Below are 19,219 nucleotides of genomic sequence, written 5' to 3' on the forward strand. Positions count from 1 at the left end.
TTTCAGGTTTCTGCCCAACCTGAGTCCGAACTGCACCTCCCTTTAACCTTCTCTAATTTAGAGTAGCATCTCTATCACAGTGTTGGGTTTAATTAACAAGTAATTACCAAGCAGGATGAGATTGCTTGCTATGGTTACAATTATAGCAGAATTCAGCCACTGTAAATTGATTTATTCTCATGGAGTTATTTTTCATTTAAGTTTCTCAACCACACAGAAGAGATATTGTCTTTGGTGGGGAGGGGAAATCTCTTCTTCATGTCAATTCTCCCAGAGAAACCTGATCTGTCCTGTTAAAAATAGGGCACGTTAAAGAGATGAACCACTTGGATGCTAATTCTTGATAAGCACTATTTAGCACAAGTATCATCACGCTGTTTCCTCGGGAAAAGAAGTGCTAAGTCAGTTGGAAAAAGATGTCTAAGGGTATTAATTATGCAGACAAAAGTACAAATGGGCCAGATATCTTAAAACAGGGAGTGAGATAATGACTTCGTTAGCAGCCTGTATTTAATACATTGCATTTTTTCCTTCCCAATTAATCTTTGAGCTTCTCCTTCTTGCACTTAGAGGGGGTTTTTTTTCTTCCATTTTCTGTGTTTGCTGCAGAAGAAAGCAGCAATTTTACATGTTCTGCCATGTCCTCCTGCTGCCAGAGCTGTTTTGCAGCATTTATCAGGGCTGGGCAGGGGTGGCTTTGTCCAGGGATCTCTCCATGGCAGAGCCTCCACATCTACCCAGCCAGTCAGTCAAAATTCTGTGTTTCACACTGAGCCTCTGCAGGTAAAATTTAAACATAAAAGCTCAGCCCGAAGATGGTAAAATTAAGCTATTTTTTTTCAGAGATTTTTAGCAGAAAACTTACCACCGTGTATTTTTAGGAAGCTGTAGAACATGTGGAGAGTTCTGCTCCTCACTTATGGCAAAGTGCAGCACAGAAATAAAAATCAAAAAGTGGATTTTGAAGTAATAGCTCCTGTGCCAAACCTGGCAGTGCAGTCACAAAAACCATGCAGAAGAAGACTGAAAAAAACCCAACCAAAAAAGCGATCATAAACCCAAATATAGGATGAGAGAAAGCAGCTTGCACTGAAAGCTGTCACTTCATCCTTCACTCTCTTCATGGTTCTTAGTCCCTTTGGGATTGTAAATACTTAGCTAAAATAAGTTATTTAATCTCAGTGCTATTCCTTGGAAGTATTTGAAGATTATTTTCAGTGCGCTCAAGTTTTAAAATTGGGTGTTTTGGTTTTTTTCATGGGTTGAAAAGAAATGTTCTTCCAGCTAACCACTGGGTGTGAAGACCATCAGAGCGCAAACTCGGAGTAAATGAGAGTGGGGACAATTTCCCTGGCCTAAAAGGCACTATTACCCAGCTGCAAAGCCCTGTCAGCTTTAGACATGCATTGTGGAAAAGTACAAATGAAATAGATTGCAAGAAAGATGCATTTATTTTCTGTTCTTTTAAAACATAGTGATTTTTTTCCTGATACAATTCTTTGAGGAATACACATAGTGAATAGAATTATACTTTATTCTAAAATTTTAGTCCATAAGCATTTTCTGTCTCTCCTTTTAAAACCGGAAATTTAAGAAACTTAATCAGTATCAACTGTTGGGTCAAGTTAATATGATTCGTTTACAGCCATGATCTAATTTCATTAATTTACATCAGAGTATCTGTTCTGCATGAGATTTATCTTGACAAAAAAAGTGGTGTCTTCCAAATCAGTAGCTCACGTTCCTGTACTCCTATTCTGTACATAAAATAATATCTCTGCTGTTTGGATGCCTTTTAACCTCCGTGCTGGGAAACAACAGACTGAAATCCTGGGTAGCTCTATAATTTTTGGGTTGTAGTGCCATTTAAATCTGGTGGAAAGGAGAACAATGCCTTGAGCAAACAGTAACTATTTGTTGCTGAAGATCCTGACAACGTTTTTCTTTTTTTTCTTTTTTTCTTTTTTTTTTTGAAAAGCTCCAACTGACTTTCATGTGGCTCTAAAGTCCAAATTTCTGTAGGAAATACTTTCCATCAAGAAATATTAAGTTACTTAAAGGTTGATCTTTCCTAAATTTCCTTTAAGATTTCTTCAGTTAGGTAGATAAATTTTAGAAAGGCCTCCTGAATGAAAGCAGTAGCTGAGGGCAGTGTCAGTCCTGGTTTATCTCTCCAGTGTCTCTCAAAGGCTGGAATTCCTTCATCCCTTCGGAACCACGGCACCCTCAAAGCTTCTTGCAGTCTTCCTTGCAGAAACAATTCTAACCTTAAACTCTGACTGTCACAAAGGAATTCCTGGGTGGAAGCTGTTTTCTGTCCCAAACCCCAGAGGGCTGCTGCTCCCAGGTTTTGAGATGCCAGCTATGAGCTCCAAATTCCCCATCCCAGCCTGATCCCAGTTCATCGCAGCACAGGCTGGTTTGGGTGGGACAAGGTTTCACAGCATGAGGAAAATTCACCATTTATTCTTCAGAATTCTTGTTCCATGATGTGGAAATCTTGCTCAAGTGTCTGACAGAGGGAGGGCAGTGCTGTCTGTGCTCACCCTTTGGGATACTCCAGCCCCTGCAGGTTCCTGACTGTTCCCTCTCTCTTTGGGGATCAGGAACAACTCAAGATAAATTAACTCTGTTTCTTCCTTTGACATTGTAAAAGTAGAAGCTGTATTAGGATTTTTGTGAAGCTGAAGCTCCACTTGTCTTTCCTGCACTTTTCCTTTGGTTGCTGTCATGACAATGCTCACAACTATTCCATCTGACAGCTAATGAGCCGTGAATCCATGGGAAGGTTGGTGTTAGAAACCTTCCAAAGTGGGCTTGTGTCAAACACCTGGTCCTCTGCAATCCACTGTGATCTGGCTGTGGCTCTTACAGTATTTGGCTCCTAATCCTGTGGTTGTATAACCTAAGACTGATGAGGGAACAAAAGCACAAAGAGTTGGTACCTGCTCAGAAAAATTACAGTGATGGATTTGGGTATTTAATCATTGCGTTGCAGGGAGAGCTGCCTGGAAGCTGCGTGTTGCTTGTGAATCACTCTTCTCTCCTGTCATTGCTCCCTGCTATTCTTATAAATACCACTCAGTACAACCTTTCTTTACAACAAGTAGGTTCTTCCATGCCAAGCCTGACAAGTGGGTTTCACATCTTATTTATTTGTCAACATGCTTCAATAGCTCTGGTCTGGCATGTAATTTCTTTCTTACCAGTGATATGTAATCCTGCGTTTTATATTGACAGTGAGAGAAGCAAAAAACCTCATTCCCATGGATCCAAATGGACTTTCAGATCCTTACGTCAAACTGAAGCTCATCCCAGATCCTAAGAATGAAAGTAAACAAAAAACAAAAACCATCCGTTCTACCCTGAATCCGGACTGGAATGAGTCATTCACATTGTGAGTTTAACACCCTGATTTAATGGGAGGTCTTTGGATGTATTGAATTGTTTATTTCAGTGTCGACAACTCCTCCATTTCTCTCCTTTTCAGTAAATTAAAACCTACAGACAAAGATCGTCGCTTATCCGTAGAGGTCTGGGACTGGGATCGAACAACCAGGAATGATTTCATGGGATCACTCTCTTTTGGGGTGTCAGAGCTTATGAAGATGCCAGCCAGTGGATGGTAAGAGTTTCTGAAAAGAGAATGAGAGAATATATCACCAGAATTTTTAAACCTGTCTTTTTTTTTTCAATGTGATCTACCTTTTCTTTGAGCTTTTCACTGTGTTTCAGGCTATAAATTCACTGAAAGTGCAACTAAACCTAGGAAACACAGGCTATATATCTCAAAGGAGGATAACAAAACAATTGCTTTTCTTCTGTGCTGTTCCTGGAACTTCTGCTGGAGCCAGGAGCTGCTGCAAACTCAATTCTGTGTACATAGTCTTGTGATACAAATTTTATTTTTATCTGCAATATGATGTGTTCAATACTATGTGTATCATGTTATATATAGCTCTGCAAAGGCAAAGCACATGGAAAGTGATCTCATCAAATGCCATCTCATTACCTACCACGAGAGGGTAGAACTCATCACATCTCCTCAAAAAGGACATTTCTTCAAAGACAGTTGTTTAGGGCTATGGAAGCACTGGAGACAAAGGTTCCTCCTCAGGGTTGATGTCTCCCATCAAATCCCAGGATGAGTGGGAAGAATCTCATTGTCCATTAAACTGTCTTGACAGATAGTTTGGGATTAAAGATCTGATTTCAGGTAAAATATATTCTATTTGTGAGTTTGGTGTTAGAGATCAGATGATATTTGGTCTTTGAGATCAGTTCTTTGCATACCTGTGACATTGTTACAAACCACACACAAACAACTAAATCAGATTATAAATCTATCAGGGAAAAACTGTAAAGTCACCAGTTTTTTCTCAAATCCACCACAGGTACAAGCTGCTGAATCAAGAAGAGGGTGAATATTACAACGTTCCAATTCCAGATGCTGATGAAGATGGAAATGCAGAGCTCCGGCAGAAGTTTGAGGTGAGGATTAAACACAGATGCATGCAACTAAATATTGCATTTATTTTTCACTTTATTACAAAACAAAAAAGAGCTTGTTAAAAGATACATATGTTAGAGTGCTCCTATTTCTGTTTCTGTGACAGCTCTGTGTGTCTTTGGTTTTCTTGAAGATTGGACCAAATGGTTTAATTCAGAGATGGCATCATTTTCCTGACAGTTCAGCTTCTCTGCTATGACACTTAGAAGTTGGTATTTTAAAATATGTTATGTCAAGTATATGTAATAATTTCAATGTCTCTTAAGAATTGCTGTGAAATCTGCCAGCCATTATCACTGCTGTCTGCATTATTTGACAAATGAAATTCTCAGAAACAACGGTATTTTAATACTTTGAATGTTTCACGCTGTAAGTTGGGGTGTTTCAAGAAAACACTTTCAGCGTTCATGCTTTGGAGCTTTAAAGTCTTTGCAGAAGGTTTTCATGTGAAATTCTGCTCCCTGTAGTGTGGGGAAGGATGCTGATGTTTCTTAAGGATCAGAGGTATTGCTGGTTATGTAGAAAAAAGAAAATCCAGAGAAAAGTGATGCTTTCTGCAGTTTCTTGCCTCCTGTGGTGCCAGCTGGAGAGGTTGGTAGCCACAAGAATGGTCTCATGTGCCACACAACGGAGTTTTTTGTTAATGATCAGACTCTGCCTCTTCTGACAACCACAGCCAGAATTACAACAAAATATTTGCTGGCCACTGAGCCCAGGAGCAGGACAGGTATGGCCTGGGGTGGGAGGGGTTTGCTGGTGGGTCCAGCTCATCTGCCCTGCCTGCTCTCCCAGCTGCACACACAGCCAGGAGTTGGAAATATTCCAATCTGCACTGTTGCTTTCTTTTTTTTCTGGTAGGACATTTACAACCTTAGCTAAGCTGTTTATCCAAAACATAATGAATGTACCTGTTGTGCATAAACCAACCTGCCTGTTCCTTTCAACCTGAAATGGCAATTTTCTATGTTCACCATCAGGCAGAATTCTCCATTGTTATTATAAAAGATGGGTTAACCCACGAAAGTGAGGAAAACCGGCACATGTTCAACTTCCAAGAAAGAAAAGGAAAAGGTGCACCAATTTCTTCTGAACGCATTTGGATCAGCTCCCATGTCTGCAGCATGAACTATGATTTTTGTTACATATTTGAGAAGTATTTGAACCTCCATTCCATTTTCCTTTCTTTACAATCGTGATCTGACCAGTGTGATTTCATTTTGCTGCACTAGGTCATTTGCTGTTCAAGATCATGTTTATTTTTTATCCTCCCTAGAAAGAATAGCTTCAAAAGTAATCCTGTCTATGTTTCTGTGCATTATGCAGAGCCTGGAATTGGGTGAATATTTATATATTGGTATAAAAATTTGCTGGTTTTGTCTCAGGTCAGAGATAGCACGAAGACAAGTCACTAGAATTGTCCTCTTTAAAATGTCAGCTATTACATGCAGTGTGGTTGCATATTGAATTTACAGTCTGAGGTTGATTCTTAATCCTGCTGTAAATACTTTGGTTGCAGGAGGAATAGTCAGGGTTTATCCACATCCTGCAATGAAGTGGAGTAGAAATCCTGAGAGGATTTGTGTAAAGCTACTGGACCTGGTTCCAGAGACAGCAGCTTCACCAAGGGGCAGCTCTGCCTCAGAAATAATTAGTCTGGCTCAAAGTCTAATTAGTTCAGCCTCAGCACTGTGTATTTGAGGCTCTGCCTGTTCTGCTGTAGGCTGGTTGGTGCTATTTGAGTGACTGAATTAATCCAGGGAAGGGAATGGGTCTTCACTAGGCACACGGTGTCTCCAGGAATGTAATTTCCCAAGTTGGACAATGAACAGTTTTAAAACTCAGTGATGATAAATGAGAATATTGGTATCTGAACAAACCCTGTAATTGTAATGAGGCCAGGGCTGGTGTGATGTAGTGTGACGTGGCTGAAGGATTTGGGTTCACCCTCTTATCCTATCTCAAAGTTTATCATTATGAGAAGGAGCAGAGGGAAGCAGCACCCTCCATGGAATATTCTTCCTTGGTTTCAAGGGGCATCACTGTGATGGCTTCTGAAATTTCACAGCACAGATGTCTGAATGGTGGTATTTCACTTATTAGCTATTCTGGTGTGGCACATAAGTGGTGCTGACTCTGATCCTCCTTTATTTCTGTTATCATTTATATTCTGGCTTGCACAGGCATTTTATTTTAGGTGCCCTGTAACATGGAACAAGTAGACAGCCCTGAGAAAAATGCTGCTATTTGTGTTTTAATGATATCATCTAAACAAATATTTCCACTGTTCTAAAATCACCATTGGAGCCTTACAGGAAGAAGATTGCAGGTCTTGACTGTCACTTTCCTAGGGAAGTGAATTTGTCAGAAGATTAAAAATACAGATAGACCAAGGGGTCACGCTGGGCCACCTTCCCATTCATCAGTTTATGGAAGGAGTAACTCCAGAGTTCTTCCCAATCCAGTCTGCAATCCAGTGGTGCTTGGTCTATTTTTTGGTATATGAGCATGTGATTGGTAGCCAAACAACGTTGATTTAACTTTGAGTACAAAATTAGAACAATTTCCACAAAAATACTGCATTAGTAATACCAAATACTTCAAATAAATACTGGTGGCCTTCAGAGTAAAGGGCTGTATAAAGACCTAGGATACACAAGAGCAGGGAAACTTTAGGATTAGGATTTCACTGTTTCATATTAAGAAAGAATAAGATTATTTTCGGGTTAGAAAACACCAGAGGGCCAATAGATGTAGAATTTCTGAAACCAGTTTCTGATCTTGAAAATTCTAAGATGTTCTGAAAACTGACTTTGCCCTTTTAACTAAAGTTTAGAAATGTGGGTGGGACCTCCAAGACCACTAAGGAACTACCTCCTATTTAAATCAGAATTTTAGAAATATCTGCCTGCATCTATTTTTCAAGAGGCAGATATTTAAGATTTGGCCTCCAGCTCTCATTGATCTCAACCCCTTTACACACTACCATCACATCCTTCTTAGCACATCACTTTCACAACACAGATTTCTTATGGAAATGTGGCTCTTAGCCACACAAATCTCATGGAAATGCTGCTTTGCTCACTGCACAAATTCTTAAGGCATTTATTCAATGTCAATATACCTTAAAATAGCTATACAAGATTATAAATAAGCAAATAATAATAGATTCAAACATTCTCTTCACTTATATTTGTAATTGAATGCTAAAATCTATTTGTCAGTAATTTTTCATGAGAAGTTTCCTCATGGGCCATTCTGCCACATCTGAATCAGCTGAAAAATTAACACCCAGCCTTTGCCCAGAACAGATCCTATCCAACAAATGGGGCCAAATTTGGAAAAGAAAGAATGGAGGAGGATGGTGCTTTTTTTACCTTTTGTATTTTATTGCAAGGAATTTTCTTATTATATTCAATGTATAATCAATATGAACTTGTGCAGTATATAGAACTTGAGGTGTATTATGCAGAGGTGCAATGCAGTATTTTCTATACAACAAATTTTATTCAATATATGTATTTTCTGGATCTCACTTCTCCCTAAAATTCACAGATCTATTATCTGCTCATTTAGCAGTGTGATCAAATCTGTCCTCAGTGATTTATACATGATACATCATTATTGATATTTAGAGATAAAAATATACTCCTGTAGGAAGTGGAGTCAGGATAAAATCTGTCACTATTTTTCAGTTGGCTTTAACCTTTAGTTGTGAATTTTCTCTCTGGAATGGCATTCTTTGTGGTCATCTCAGAACGAAACTCCCTTCTCACCAGGCATATTCAGAATAATTGTGGCTGCTCCATAATTGTCCATGCTGAGGTTGCCATGGGAACTCCCAACAGTCCCAGGTGCCTCCGTGGACCAAAACTAGCGAATCTTCTAATGCAGCACCTACTCTTTGTTATGTACTTATTTTCTTCTTACAGTACTTTTTTAGTCAAAGAAAAAAGCAGAATATTGAAATAATGCAACCTTCTGGTATTTTTTTCTACCTGGTTGGGATTTGAGCAGTAAGATGTCTTTGCCATTTAGAGCACCATTCCTTTTTTCCTGAATTTGGGGGAAAGAAATGTACAAATTTTAAAACTTCTGTTGTGCGAAATGATTTGAGTTTGGTCAAGCCCTTTTTACTTTTCCTGCTTAGTAAAGCACTTCTTGATACTTAAATATCACCTTAGGATAATAAAAGAATAATGCTGGTTTAAAAGTAGCCTGTTGAACTGTTCTATGATCTCCCCACTTCTTTCCACATCACCAGCACTGGGAAATGTTATTAAAGTAGCTGTTATGGTCCATATAAAGGATTTTTTAAATTAAACAAAGAACAGAGCAGCCATAATCCTTACCCATGGGCACATTTACTGAGCACAAGGTGTGTTGATGATGGGAGCAGTCTGAGTCACTACACCCAGCTCTGGCAATTGCAGGGATCCCAGCACGTTGCTGCAAGGGAATGGGATTCGTAAAATCCTCATTTTAGAGCATCTCTGGGAAGGCACACGGTGGTTTTCCTGGTGCACACTCTTCACAGGTCAGATATGTTCTTTTGTTCTAATTATTTCCTTTAGTGTGGCTCTCTAGGTGGCTTTCACAGAAACAAAATCCTTCCCTTAATTTCTGAGAGCTGCGACTGCTGTCCCACCACGGGGACGGTCCCTGGACCCTGGGAGGGGACAAACATCCACATCCCTGGCTTTGAGTCCTGTTTGTGTGAGCGATTCCAGCTGCTTTGACCCATGGAATTGCTGATGGAAGCTGTGCAGGAGCTGGACCTGTAGTTCCTTTCTGCAGCCCAGAACATGAGGAGAGGGAACAGAGCTGAGAACAGGGTGGATGTCATGTCTGAGCACTGGAAGTGGTCAGTCAGTGGTGATATTTTGGTGACATCTCAGTGCTTCTAAACAGAGCTATTAGTATGATCCTAAAGAAAATGTCTTCTGAAATGCTTTATCATTTTAAAGATAAGAACAGGAAGGATGTGGAGCTTGGCCATCAGGCTCAGTTATAAATACCTGGAATCTCTCCAGTGACGCAGGATCTGAGAGATATTTCTGCTCCTGAACTCCTCCAGCATGCAGGGCAGCACTTTGTTTGACCAAACTTGTGTGTTAATCCTTGTGCAGACCCGAATTTACAACCCAGAACCCTCAGGCTGTGGATCTGCACACAAAGCTAACGTGCATTTACACCGTCAGGCCTCTCCTTGTGGCAGCACAGCTGGTGTTAAACAGGATCTGAAACTGTCACCAGAGTTCAAGGCACAACTAAAACTTACTGATGAGTTTTGTTGCTGTTACAGTCTAATGCTGAAGAAAGCTCTTTCATTTATTTATAATTTCTTTTCTGAACATCAGTACACTGTCTTAGATTGTTTCAGTGCAGGCCCTGCATTTCTTAGATCTTTAACACTCCTCTTAATTTTCTTTAAAGCCATTTCTGTCTGCTTCATTAGAAAGGAGAAGACCAGAACTTTCTTGATTAATCTGGCATTCTTCTGATATTCACAACAATTTTATATTAAAATGGCATTATATTTCTTTCTTTTAATCAGTGACCAGGAAATCCTAGAGCTGTCTTCATTCTGAGCTGGAGGCTGGGTAGAAATGCTGCAGTTGCATAGCCAGGGCCATAGCAGATACTCCAGGGACTGCTTCAGTAGGTTCTTGAGAACCCAGCATTTTCTAATTAAATCTATTTTCATTCAAAAAAAAACACCCCAAACAAGCAAACAACCACAAAACCCCTAAAACAAACTGTAGAGGAGCTTGTGATTTTGTTAATTTGTGACTTAAGTTCTCCAGGTCTATTAAAGTGTTATATGGGCTGTGAAGGAAACATTACTTTTACATCTTTGAGGGATGGTGATGTTTTACCCCAGAGCTGTTATACTGCAGTTACTTCACTCTTTTTTTAAAAAACAAATAAAAGATATGATCTCTGATCTCTTCCATATCTGTCTCTAACCAATATGCATTCCCACTTTGAAGCTTCAGGCAGGTCAGCAAAGGGGAAATGCAAAAGAAAAATAACATTGCTGACACTTCAAATTGCAAATGACAAGATTAAATTTACTTTTCAGGAAACAGACACTAAGCTACACTGAAATCATGACCAGCCAAAATATCACTGGCACATCAATCCACACTCATTATGCATATAGAGATATAAAAAGAAGAGCTGCTTTTTTTGGCCATGGCACTCATTCCTATTTGTAAATTGTGCATATTTAATCATTAGAGAATAGTTTGCAGCATTATAGAGATGCTGCTAGATGACTCCATCTGTTCCGTACTGTAGTTTGGCAGGGGGAATTCCCTTATGCAGTTGTCTGGAGGTTTCCCATCCACTCACCACGGCTCAAACTGGAGAACTTGAAATTTCCTTACTAGATGGCATAAATCTCTGGTTTCGGTTTGAAATCAGCTGCTGATTTCCTTAAGGCTTTTCTCAGTGTGTTGTGATTTGAGGTGAAGAATATAAAAAATCGTGTTGATAGCAGGGATTTCCTTGTCCCCTATATAAAGGTGAAATATGTGTCGCCCTCCCAAACCCCTCGTGTGCTGCCGCCCCTCTCCGAGGTCATGTAGCGGTGAGAGCCCGGAGTGCTCCTGCCCAGCTGAGCACACGTGGAGGTGTTTTGCCGCGGGTGTTTCGTGCATGGGGTGTGTGTTTGTGAGGCTGAGGTCACGCCAAGGAGCAGCACAGCCCCGGCCCTGGCCGTGCTCCTGTCTCCGCTCCTCCCTGCTCGGGTAATTAACACCGATTTATTTGTCGTGGGTTTTTTCTGTGCTTAACAGACGTGTCCATTTCTGTATTCCTGCTGCTGCTGCTGTGTCTGTATTTGTTTATTCTGCTACTAATTGTGGTTGCTGTGCTGAGCCAGCCCGTTACTAACCATGCAGTGTTTCTCCCTTTCCTGTCTCTTCCAGGACTGTCATGTAAATATCCACTTCTTCAAGGTAGTTTTCTCCTTGGTGTTCTCCTACACACAACCCCCTTTACCAGCATCTGAAGTTTATTAAGTTTAATTTCATTCTCACCATCTTTTAAGGATGCACTTGTTTTTTTCCCACTTCAAGCTTTTCTAATGGATAAAAAAAAGTAAGAATTGAAGTACGAATTTTCCACAATTTGTCATAAAGTGATCCCCAGATTAGAATTTTACTACAAAAAAAAATGAGTGATCAAACCTGAGCAGATGCAACATGCCTTTCTCTTTGAGAGAATTACTTAAATGAGTGCCACCTTCTCGTGGAAAATGGAAAAAGGTGCATCTTTAATTTGAAAGACATTCATGGAACCTTAAGTGACTTTCACAGATAAAATAATGCTCGTGGTCACTGTATTTTTAAATAGATAAATTTAGGTAATAGAGCATGCATGTTTTATGATTGAACATAGTGCATCTCTTCCTGAATGTTATTTGGAGTATGCTATATTGTAAGAGATATTACCCATGTGCACAGATGCTCTGATACCTGAAGTACCAATTCACCTGTTTATTTCTCATTTTGCTCCTTTCACTACTTCCCACATCACTGAGTTACTCCCATAAAAGTTACACCTCAGCATTGAGAACATACATGTGTTTTGTTTATATTTGCATGTATCTCTAACAAATGATCTTGCTTTATTAGGGCAAAGGCCACTGGCACAAACCACACTTTCAGTTTCATACATTGGCTAAGTTACAATTTAAATTAAAATTTGAAGCTCCTTTGTTTTAAATTGTTCTAAGACTCTTAAGATTATTGGAGCCATTATCATCTTCAAATAGTATTTTTACAACTGAAGTTGACCTGGAGCACTTTACATTATCACTCAAGGCTTAAAATACTTTAATTAAAAAAACAAATGGTTTTTTTTAAGAGTGGTTTATATTATCAATGCATGATTTTAACAAATGTTCTAACACTGAACCAGAAAAATCACATTACTTACTTTTTCTTAACTTTGATTCTGTGTCTCAGAAAAGCATGTACAGAAGAGAACTGCCCTTCCTCAATCCTTTACACCTCTTCATATTTTAAAATAAAATCATATGGTGGTTTCATTGGTGAAACTTGTCTCATTTTTAAACAAGAGCAAAAGTCACCCTGACAAAATGCATCTGGAATAAATAGGAAATTTTGTCACCTCATTGTAAAATCCAGACCTTGAAGAGCACTGATACAAGCTGACAAAAGTCCTTGGTTAATTCACGTTTCCACCACAGGAGTGCACCCAGAAAAAGTACTGAAGAATTTCCCACAGCTGCTGCTTCACAGGCAAAATTCATGTTTAGTCCTGGTGGATTATAAACATGAATTCCAACGGAGAAAGCTGGCACTCTGTTTCTATGGGGACACTCTGGAATTCAGGGGTTTTCATGGAAAAAATGCTTCCTTGTTTATCATCTGTGTTTTCTCACTAAATCACTACAAATCCTCATTCCCCTGCTGCTGGCAGTGACAGTGAGCCCTGAGCTCAGCTCAGGAGCATTCCTGGGAGGATCCAGGAGATCCCTGTGCCGGGAGTGTGTCTTTGGGAATGACCTGTGGGGAATCACTTCATGTAGAGCTGCTGGGGAGGTTTTATGCCCAAGTTTGCAGGATTGGAACTGAAAGGAAGCAGCAGGAGAAAGTGAAGGAGGAAGGGCTGCATTCCTGAGGATAACCCAACAATTCTGAGCTAGAAACCAGTAAATGTACAAAAATTAATTTATCATAGCAGTTGGGAGATGTTGTGAATACTTGCTTATGGAATAATCAGACACCGGGATAGGTCACACACCTATCCTGCTTTTTTCCCACTGCAAAGTGTGTATTTAAATAGATTATTTCTCAGCGTCATGCAGAAAACACCTTCATCTATGTGTATGTGTGTGTGTGAGAGAGAGAGAGAGAGAGAGAGAGAGAAATCATTCAGAGCGCATTAAGAATTGGATACAGAATCCCAAGGTTTTAAAATCAGTCATGGTCTGCAGCTTTGCGCGGCTGGCGGGGTTTGATTGCAGGGATTTGCTCTAAGATCAGGGAGAACTGAAGTCCTTAAAAATTCTTTTAGAACAGAATTTTTTTTTCCTTTATCGAAATGAGTTTTAGGCTTGAAAGCAAATTCCACACTCTAGATTTTTTTATTATTGAAAACTAGCAGTAATTTGCATAATTAAAGAATGAAGGAGCATATAGAAAAGCAATTCTTCTTTTGGCACTTAGGGATTCGCTGTTGTAGCATCCTATTTGCTTTTGGGGATTTTTATTACCACTACCCACGGGAGTGGGTAGTGGTAATAAATTCTTCTGCAAGAATTCTTGAATATTATTCCTAGGCAGCCTCTTTAATTACATTTCATCTCGTTAGGCACTGCTCTGTTGCAGGGGAGGGAGTGTTTGGCAATAAAGGCAGAAAACAAAGTGGACTCAGGTGGCCGCAGGATTATTAAACAGATTAAACATGTTGACAGTGCCAAATGGGGAACTGGAAACTCTTCCCTCTCTGGATTTCACAGCTCACAGACAGACATCATTGTCCAGGGCAATATCCCCTGAAACTCCTGAGGACAGATACATCCCTTTTCCAATGTCTTTCATAGTAATTTGACTTTGCTGTCTCCATTTTCTAGGGAGTATAGTTTACCTTCACCCTGTGCTTGGCACATTTGGGAATATTGTAGAAATCATGTGTTCAGGTTCTTCATACAGTTCTAACGTCTATGCAGCAAAACAAAAAAAAGAAAAATAATTGAATAGGGAATGTTGTTATAAACCCCACAAAAGGTCTGTTGAGATGCTCCAGAATATATTAAACTGTTGTCTTGTCCTTTCAGATTCCCTTTTTTCCCTTTTTCCTAAATAAAGTTGTGCTTGAGAAAATAATTCCTCCTCAGAGGAAGAAACCACAAGAGGTCACCAAAGAACAGGGAAAAGCTCCCAGAGCTGAGCTGGCTCCAGCAAAAGGCCTGAAAAGAAGGAAATCATCCACATTGTTTGTGTGTATATATATTTAGAAAGATACAAACCCGTTAAATTAAACCATTTTTTCAGTAAAATTCAGTATAACATTTTGCACACAGCCCTTTATTCAAGTTTTATAATTGGCACTGATGATAATTTTTCCTCTAATCAAAATATTTTATAATTTCAGGTGTAAAAACAAGTACTGCTCTGCTCACCTTGGGATTGCTTGGCCCAACACTTTGGTGGCTTCAGGAGTGGGGTTCCTGTGTCCTTGGACAAGCTTTCTGCAAAAGGCATTTTTAATCCTTTCCATATACAGCACAAATATTTGTTTCAGGAAAATCTTCCAAATAAATTTACTGTTAGTCATTAACAGGGTAAATATTAAAGAATTTTAAGAGGAGGAGGAGAGGAAATGAAGGGAAAAGCAAACTAAAGACATAAAGTAGTTGGTATTTTACTCCCAGGAAGAGTTTTATCACCCACCTCATTTACATCTTTATGAAACATCCCATTTGCCTTGATGCCTTTTTGCTAGCAATGGGAATGATATGAATTTTTTCCCAGCTCTTTTCTCAATAACTATTTTAGCCATTGAAAGAAAAATGCATTTTCTTTTTTATATATTACATTTTTTACTAATTACATCATAGTTTGCCATTGTGACATTTCCGTCACGAAAATGAATCTGAGAGTGCTGATGATCAGTTTTTGCTTATTTACATCTCTTAACTGTTCCCCTTGCTGCAGGGAAGTGTTGCTGCAGTGTAAAGTCACCAAGGAATGACTGAAATCCATGTGTGAACCTCATGAATCCTTGATGGTGTCCCTGGTACAGGGCACCTCCCTGGTTTCCAACAAAACTCTGCTGATGAATTGTAAGCTGGCCCTAGGTTATGGCATTAAGATTGGACCTCTGTCTAGTGAAGCATTAGGTCTTGCTGGGGCTTAGAAATGGACTCTCCTCGTTTCAAATTCTCAACATCCTGGTAACTAAGTTGTAGAAACTAGGAAATTGATAGTCTATCGTAGCATCTATAATTACATGGAAATGGAAATGCAATAATGGAACAAACAAGCTGCCACAATGACAGAGAACATTTCACTGAATGGGAGGGCTTTTTGTCCAGATTTTGACTTGAAATTTATTGGATTTATTTGCTTTATTAAAGGCTTGCTAATGGCTCAACACACTGATCAAAGTCCCCACTTTTTGTGTACATGACTGGAAACCTGAATGGGTCCTTCCTTGAGACTTGGATAAACCATTATTATTTCAGTCTTTCCATCCTTAGTATCAGCTTTGCTGTTTCTGTCAGTGACATCTTCTATGGTTTGTCTGAGATCTGAGCTACTCTGATGCTTCTTGTGCAGGGTCCAGGTAGCGCAGGCAGAACTGAGCATTAATTTCAAACCGCAGCCCCCTGGGCCGAAGCAGTGAAGCTGGAATTTTACTGTTCAGGCTCTTCCTTCCTCACTTCTCACCATCCATTTTGCCGTTTTTGTAAGTGATATGCAGAGTGTTACCTGCCCTGGCTTTGGGTTAATTTAAGAATTAGGAGCAGAAACCTTGGCTCAAGGTGTGGCAGTGTGAGATGGCTGATTCCATCACACAGGGACATCTGAAGAGCAAAGAACTGCTGGTTGCAATGTGTGAAGCAGGGACTTTGTTATCATTTTTAGAGGGATTAAGTCATGGCAAGGAGACATTCCTGCTCCACAATTCTCAATTCTTGGGACCTGAGATGGGTTGTCCAGAGAAGCTGTCCATCCCTGTAAGTGTCCAAGGCCAGGTTGGACAAGGCTTGGAGCAACCTGGTCTGGTGGAAGGTGTCCCTGCCCATGGCAGGGGGTGGAATAAGATGATCTTTTAAGTCCCTTCCCAAACTGTTCTGTGACTCTGTTACTCTGAGATAAGCCCTGTGCAGTCACTCCTTGAACTGCTGAGGCTCATGCAGTCAGAGCTGTGGGGTTTGGAACAGAGACTGGACAGTGCCACACTCTTGTTCCATCACTCATTCACTGCTTTCAGCGACTGCACGGGCAGAGCAGGGGGTGGTGGGTGGAACCTGCTGTAAAGATGAGGAGGGAATGCTGGTATCCATGGGAAGCAGAGCTGTGAGAATCCAGAAGAGACAGCTGCCAGGAGCCGAGCTCTGGATTTACCTCCCTGTCAGGTGTTGGTGGGGCCAATAAGGCATGGACTGTGGCTCTCCACACAGCACTCTGTTCACGTGGTGGCAATTCAGCACTGTTGTTAAATATTTTTTCATTTATCACTTTTTCTTCTTGAAAATGTGGTGCCAGGGATGATCCTGCTGGCATCTGGGAACTCACTGAGAGTGAGTTTCCCTGACAACCAAGGAACACATCCTCTAGTGAGCTGCACACAAAGCTTTGAGTTGGCTTGGATATTTTGCCATTGGAGAAGATGCTCCTGAAGCTGTACTTGGGGGGTAGGAGGGGGTGGCTGCAAGTTTGGGCAGGCTTGGATCCTGGTTCCCATATGGGAGCAAAGCCGGTCTTACCAAGCTGAGCATTGCAAACAGCAGCAGAGAAGAAGCAGTGGAGGAGAGCAGTACAGGGTGTTAAAGCACTGACATCTTGTAAAGAGACTCATTGCCCTGAAGAGATTGGAAGGAGGAAAGGGAATTTTGCATACTTTTTTTTAAATCCTCACAAATTTTGTTTATTATTGGCTAATGTGGAAAATGACCAATTCAGTCTCTTTGCTCTGTAATTCCTAAGATTCTCTACTACAGATATACACAGAGGGCAGAAGAACCAACATTCAGAGTTATTGTTTTGTCCTATTCAATTGTCTTCTCAGGGAAAAATCAGAATGTTTTGAAAAGAATCAACGAGAACTACTGCAGTTGCCCTAAAGAATTACTATTCCCTGAATCACTTCTGTTTCTTCTTTGCATCACACTTCTCATTAGGTTTTGGATAACCTTTTTCATATTTAATTGAAAGTACAATTGTTACTCTTAGATTAAAAATAAATCGAAAGCATTTTTACTGTGAAACTTGAGATATCTTTTCCGAAAAGCACCTGCCAAATTCCAAGAGTCTCTCCAGTGTAGCACACTGTAATTTCTGTAACACTCCATGGAGAAGTGAGTTTGGGCTAAATATATAAGATATGTCTCACCTGTGGTTTCAGGGTAAAAGAACTGGCCGAGATAAGGTGCGTCCAAACCAGAGGAAGTAAGATGATGTGCATGTCTTGTTTTCTTTTTAGATTAACTTTCCTGCTACCAGTGCAGACTAATTTATCTTTAACATTCTGTTTTCCTGGTTGGTTTGCTGCAAGCTGGCTTCCTTGTAACAATACCCTGTTTTTATCCAAGATAATAAGCCAAGGAGTTGGAATGTAGATTGAAAATTAATCCAGGACCTGGAATGCCATCTTCAACTTCAGCAAGTTTTAATATCCATAAAAAATAAAGGAGGATTCAAACAGGATTATGCAATTTTCAATTTTAGTTGTGGCAGGAAAGGCAAAATATCAGTCTTTTCCAATAAGCTTGTAGGAATAATTTGAGTTTATGTCCCTTCTGTAGCTGCAAAATTGGCTTTGCTCTGGCAATCCAGAAGAGGATATTGGCTGCATGGTATTTTCTCTCTGCTATAGCCCAGGTGTTTCAGATACAAAACTCATGATAGAGCTCAGTGAAATGACTTGAAATTCCCTCTCTGTTTCCACTAGGACCTTAAGCCAAAGCACAGTAACAGGAATTCACATGTCAAATGTGGAAAAGGTTTTTTTGCATGCTTCTGAAAGGATGGTGGCTGGCCAAGGTGGTGGGAAATAAGGGCTTTTGATAAGGTTATGATAATTTAAGGAGTCCAGCCACTTTGGGGCTATGTGCTTCCTTTGAGTCAGTCTGGTTGTTCCCCAGCATTCCCTGGCTGCCCTGTCTCCGTTTTTTCCAGCTGGTTTGCAGCAAGGTTCTCCCTACTCCTCCCATGGCAGCTCAGCCAGGGGATAACTGGGATTGTCACCTTCCCGTAGGCACAGGTCACTCCCAGCTCAGCACAGCCAATAAACTCCTGCCCTGTTCACCTCCTGCCTCGGTCAGGCAGCACAGAGCCCACCTGACCACACAAGAGGAACCCTGTGTTCTCCTCAAAAATCTGCCATCTGGAAAAAGAAATTCTCAAACTGAGAGTGATGGTGATGTCTAATTTAAAAAAAGAAGAAAAATGGAAATGAGAGGAGAGTGTCTGTTGCTCATTGAATCTAAGTGCTCAGAGGATGCAGAGAGGCCCTGGTTGGGTTCTCAAATATTATTTTAAGATGCTGCCTTCAGATTCTGGCAATTCCAGCCCATGTTCACTCTGAGTGAGTGCAGTGCCTCCAGGTCTGGAGCGAGCTGCAGGAACAGGAGCCTGCTGGTGAACCTGCCGTGGTTTTTTATGGAAAAAGTGCAGGAAACCCCAGAGCCTGGGATTGCAATGCTGTGAAGAGACCTCCCCGCCTGGTTGGCAGATTTGTATCCAAAAAAACAAATGACCTTGAACAAAATTTGATTTTTTGTTTCAAATTAAGCATTTTTCGAACAAGCTGCCAACAACCTGCCCAGTGGGTTTTAAGTGTAAGAGATAGAGCTGGTGCTTTCCATTCAGGGCCTGATTTGGATCTCCATTACTCAGTGAAAAGGAGGATACTGAAATTGCTTTGTGCATCAGAAAAGCAAGATCTTTACCTGAGATCCCATACGTGGGAGCATCACAAAGGCATGGCCAGCAAAGCTGCTCCCTT

General features: G+C 40.4%; 1 protein-coding gene across 2 annotated transcripts in view; it reads left to right on the forward strand.

Moving 5' to 3' along the window:
- PRKCA (protein kinase C alpha) overlaps positions 1-19,219 on the forward strand; it is a 153,774-nt gene that overhangs the window by 107,582 nt on the left and 26,973 nt on the right. The window contains exons 6-9 of one of the 2 annotated variants that reach the window (XM_048324113.1): positions 3,241-3,397; positions 3,491-3,625; positions 4,395-4,491; positions 11,443-11,472. In XM_048324113.1, the coding sequence (XP_048180070.1) occupies positions 3,241-3,397; positions 3,491-3,625; positions 4,395-4,491; positions 11,443-11,472 (419 nt within the window). The remainder of the gene's footprint in view (positions 1-3,240; positions 3,398-3,490; positions 3,626-4,394; positions 4,492-11,442; positions 11,473-19,219) is intronic. The other variant, XM_048324114.1, reaches the window with a different exon arrangement.

Source organism: Corvus hawaiiensis, chromosome 19, assembly GCF_020740725.1.
Source record: "Corvus hawaiiensis isolate bCorHaw1 chromosome 19, bCorHaw1.pri.cur, whole genome shotgun sequence".
NCBI lineage: Eukaryota > Metazoa > Chordata > Aves > Passeriformes > Corvidae > Corvus > Corvus hawaiiensis.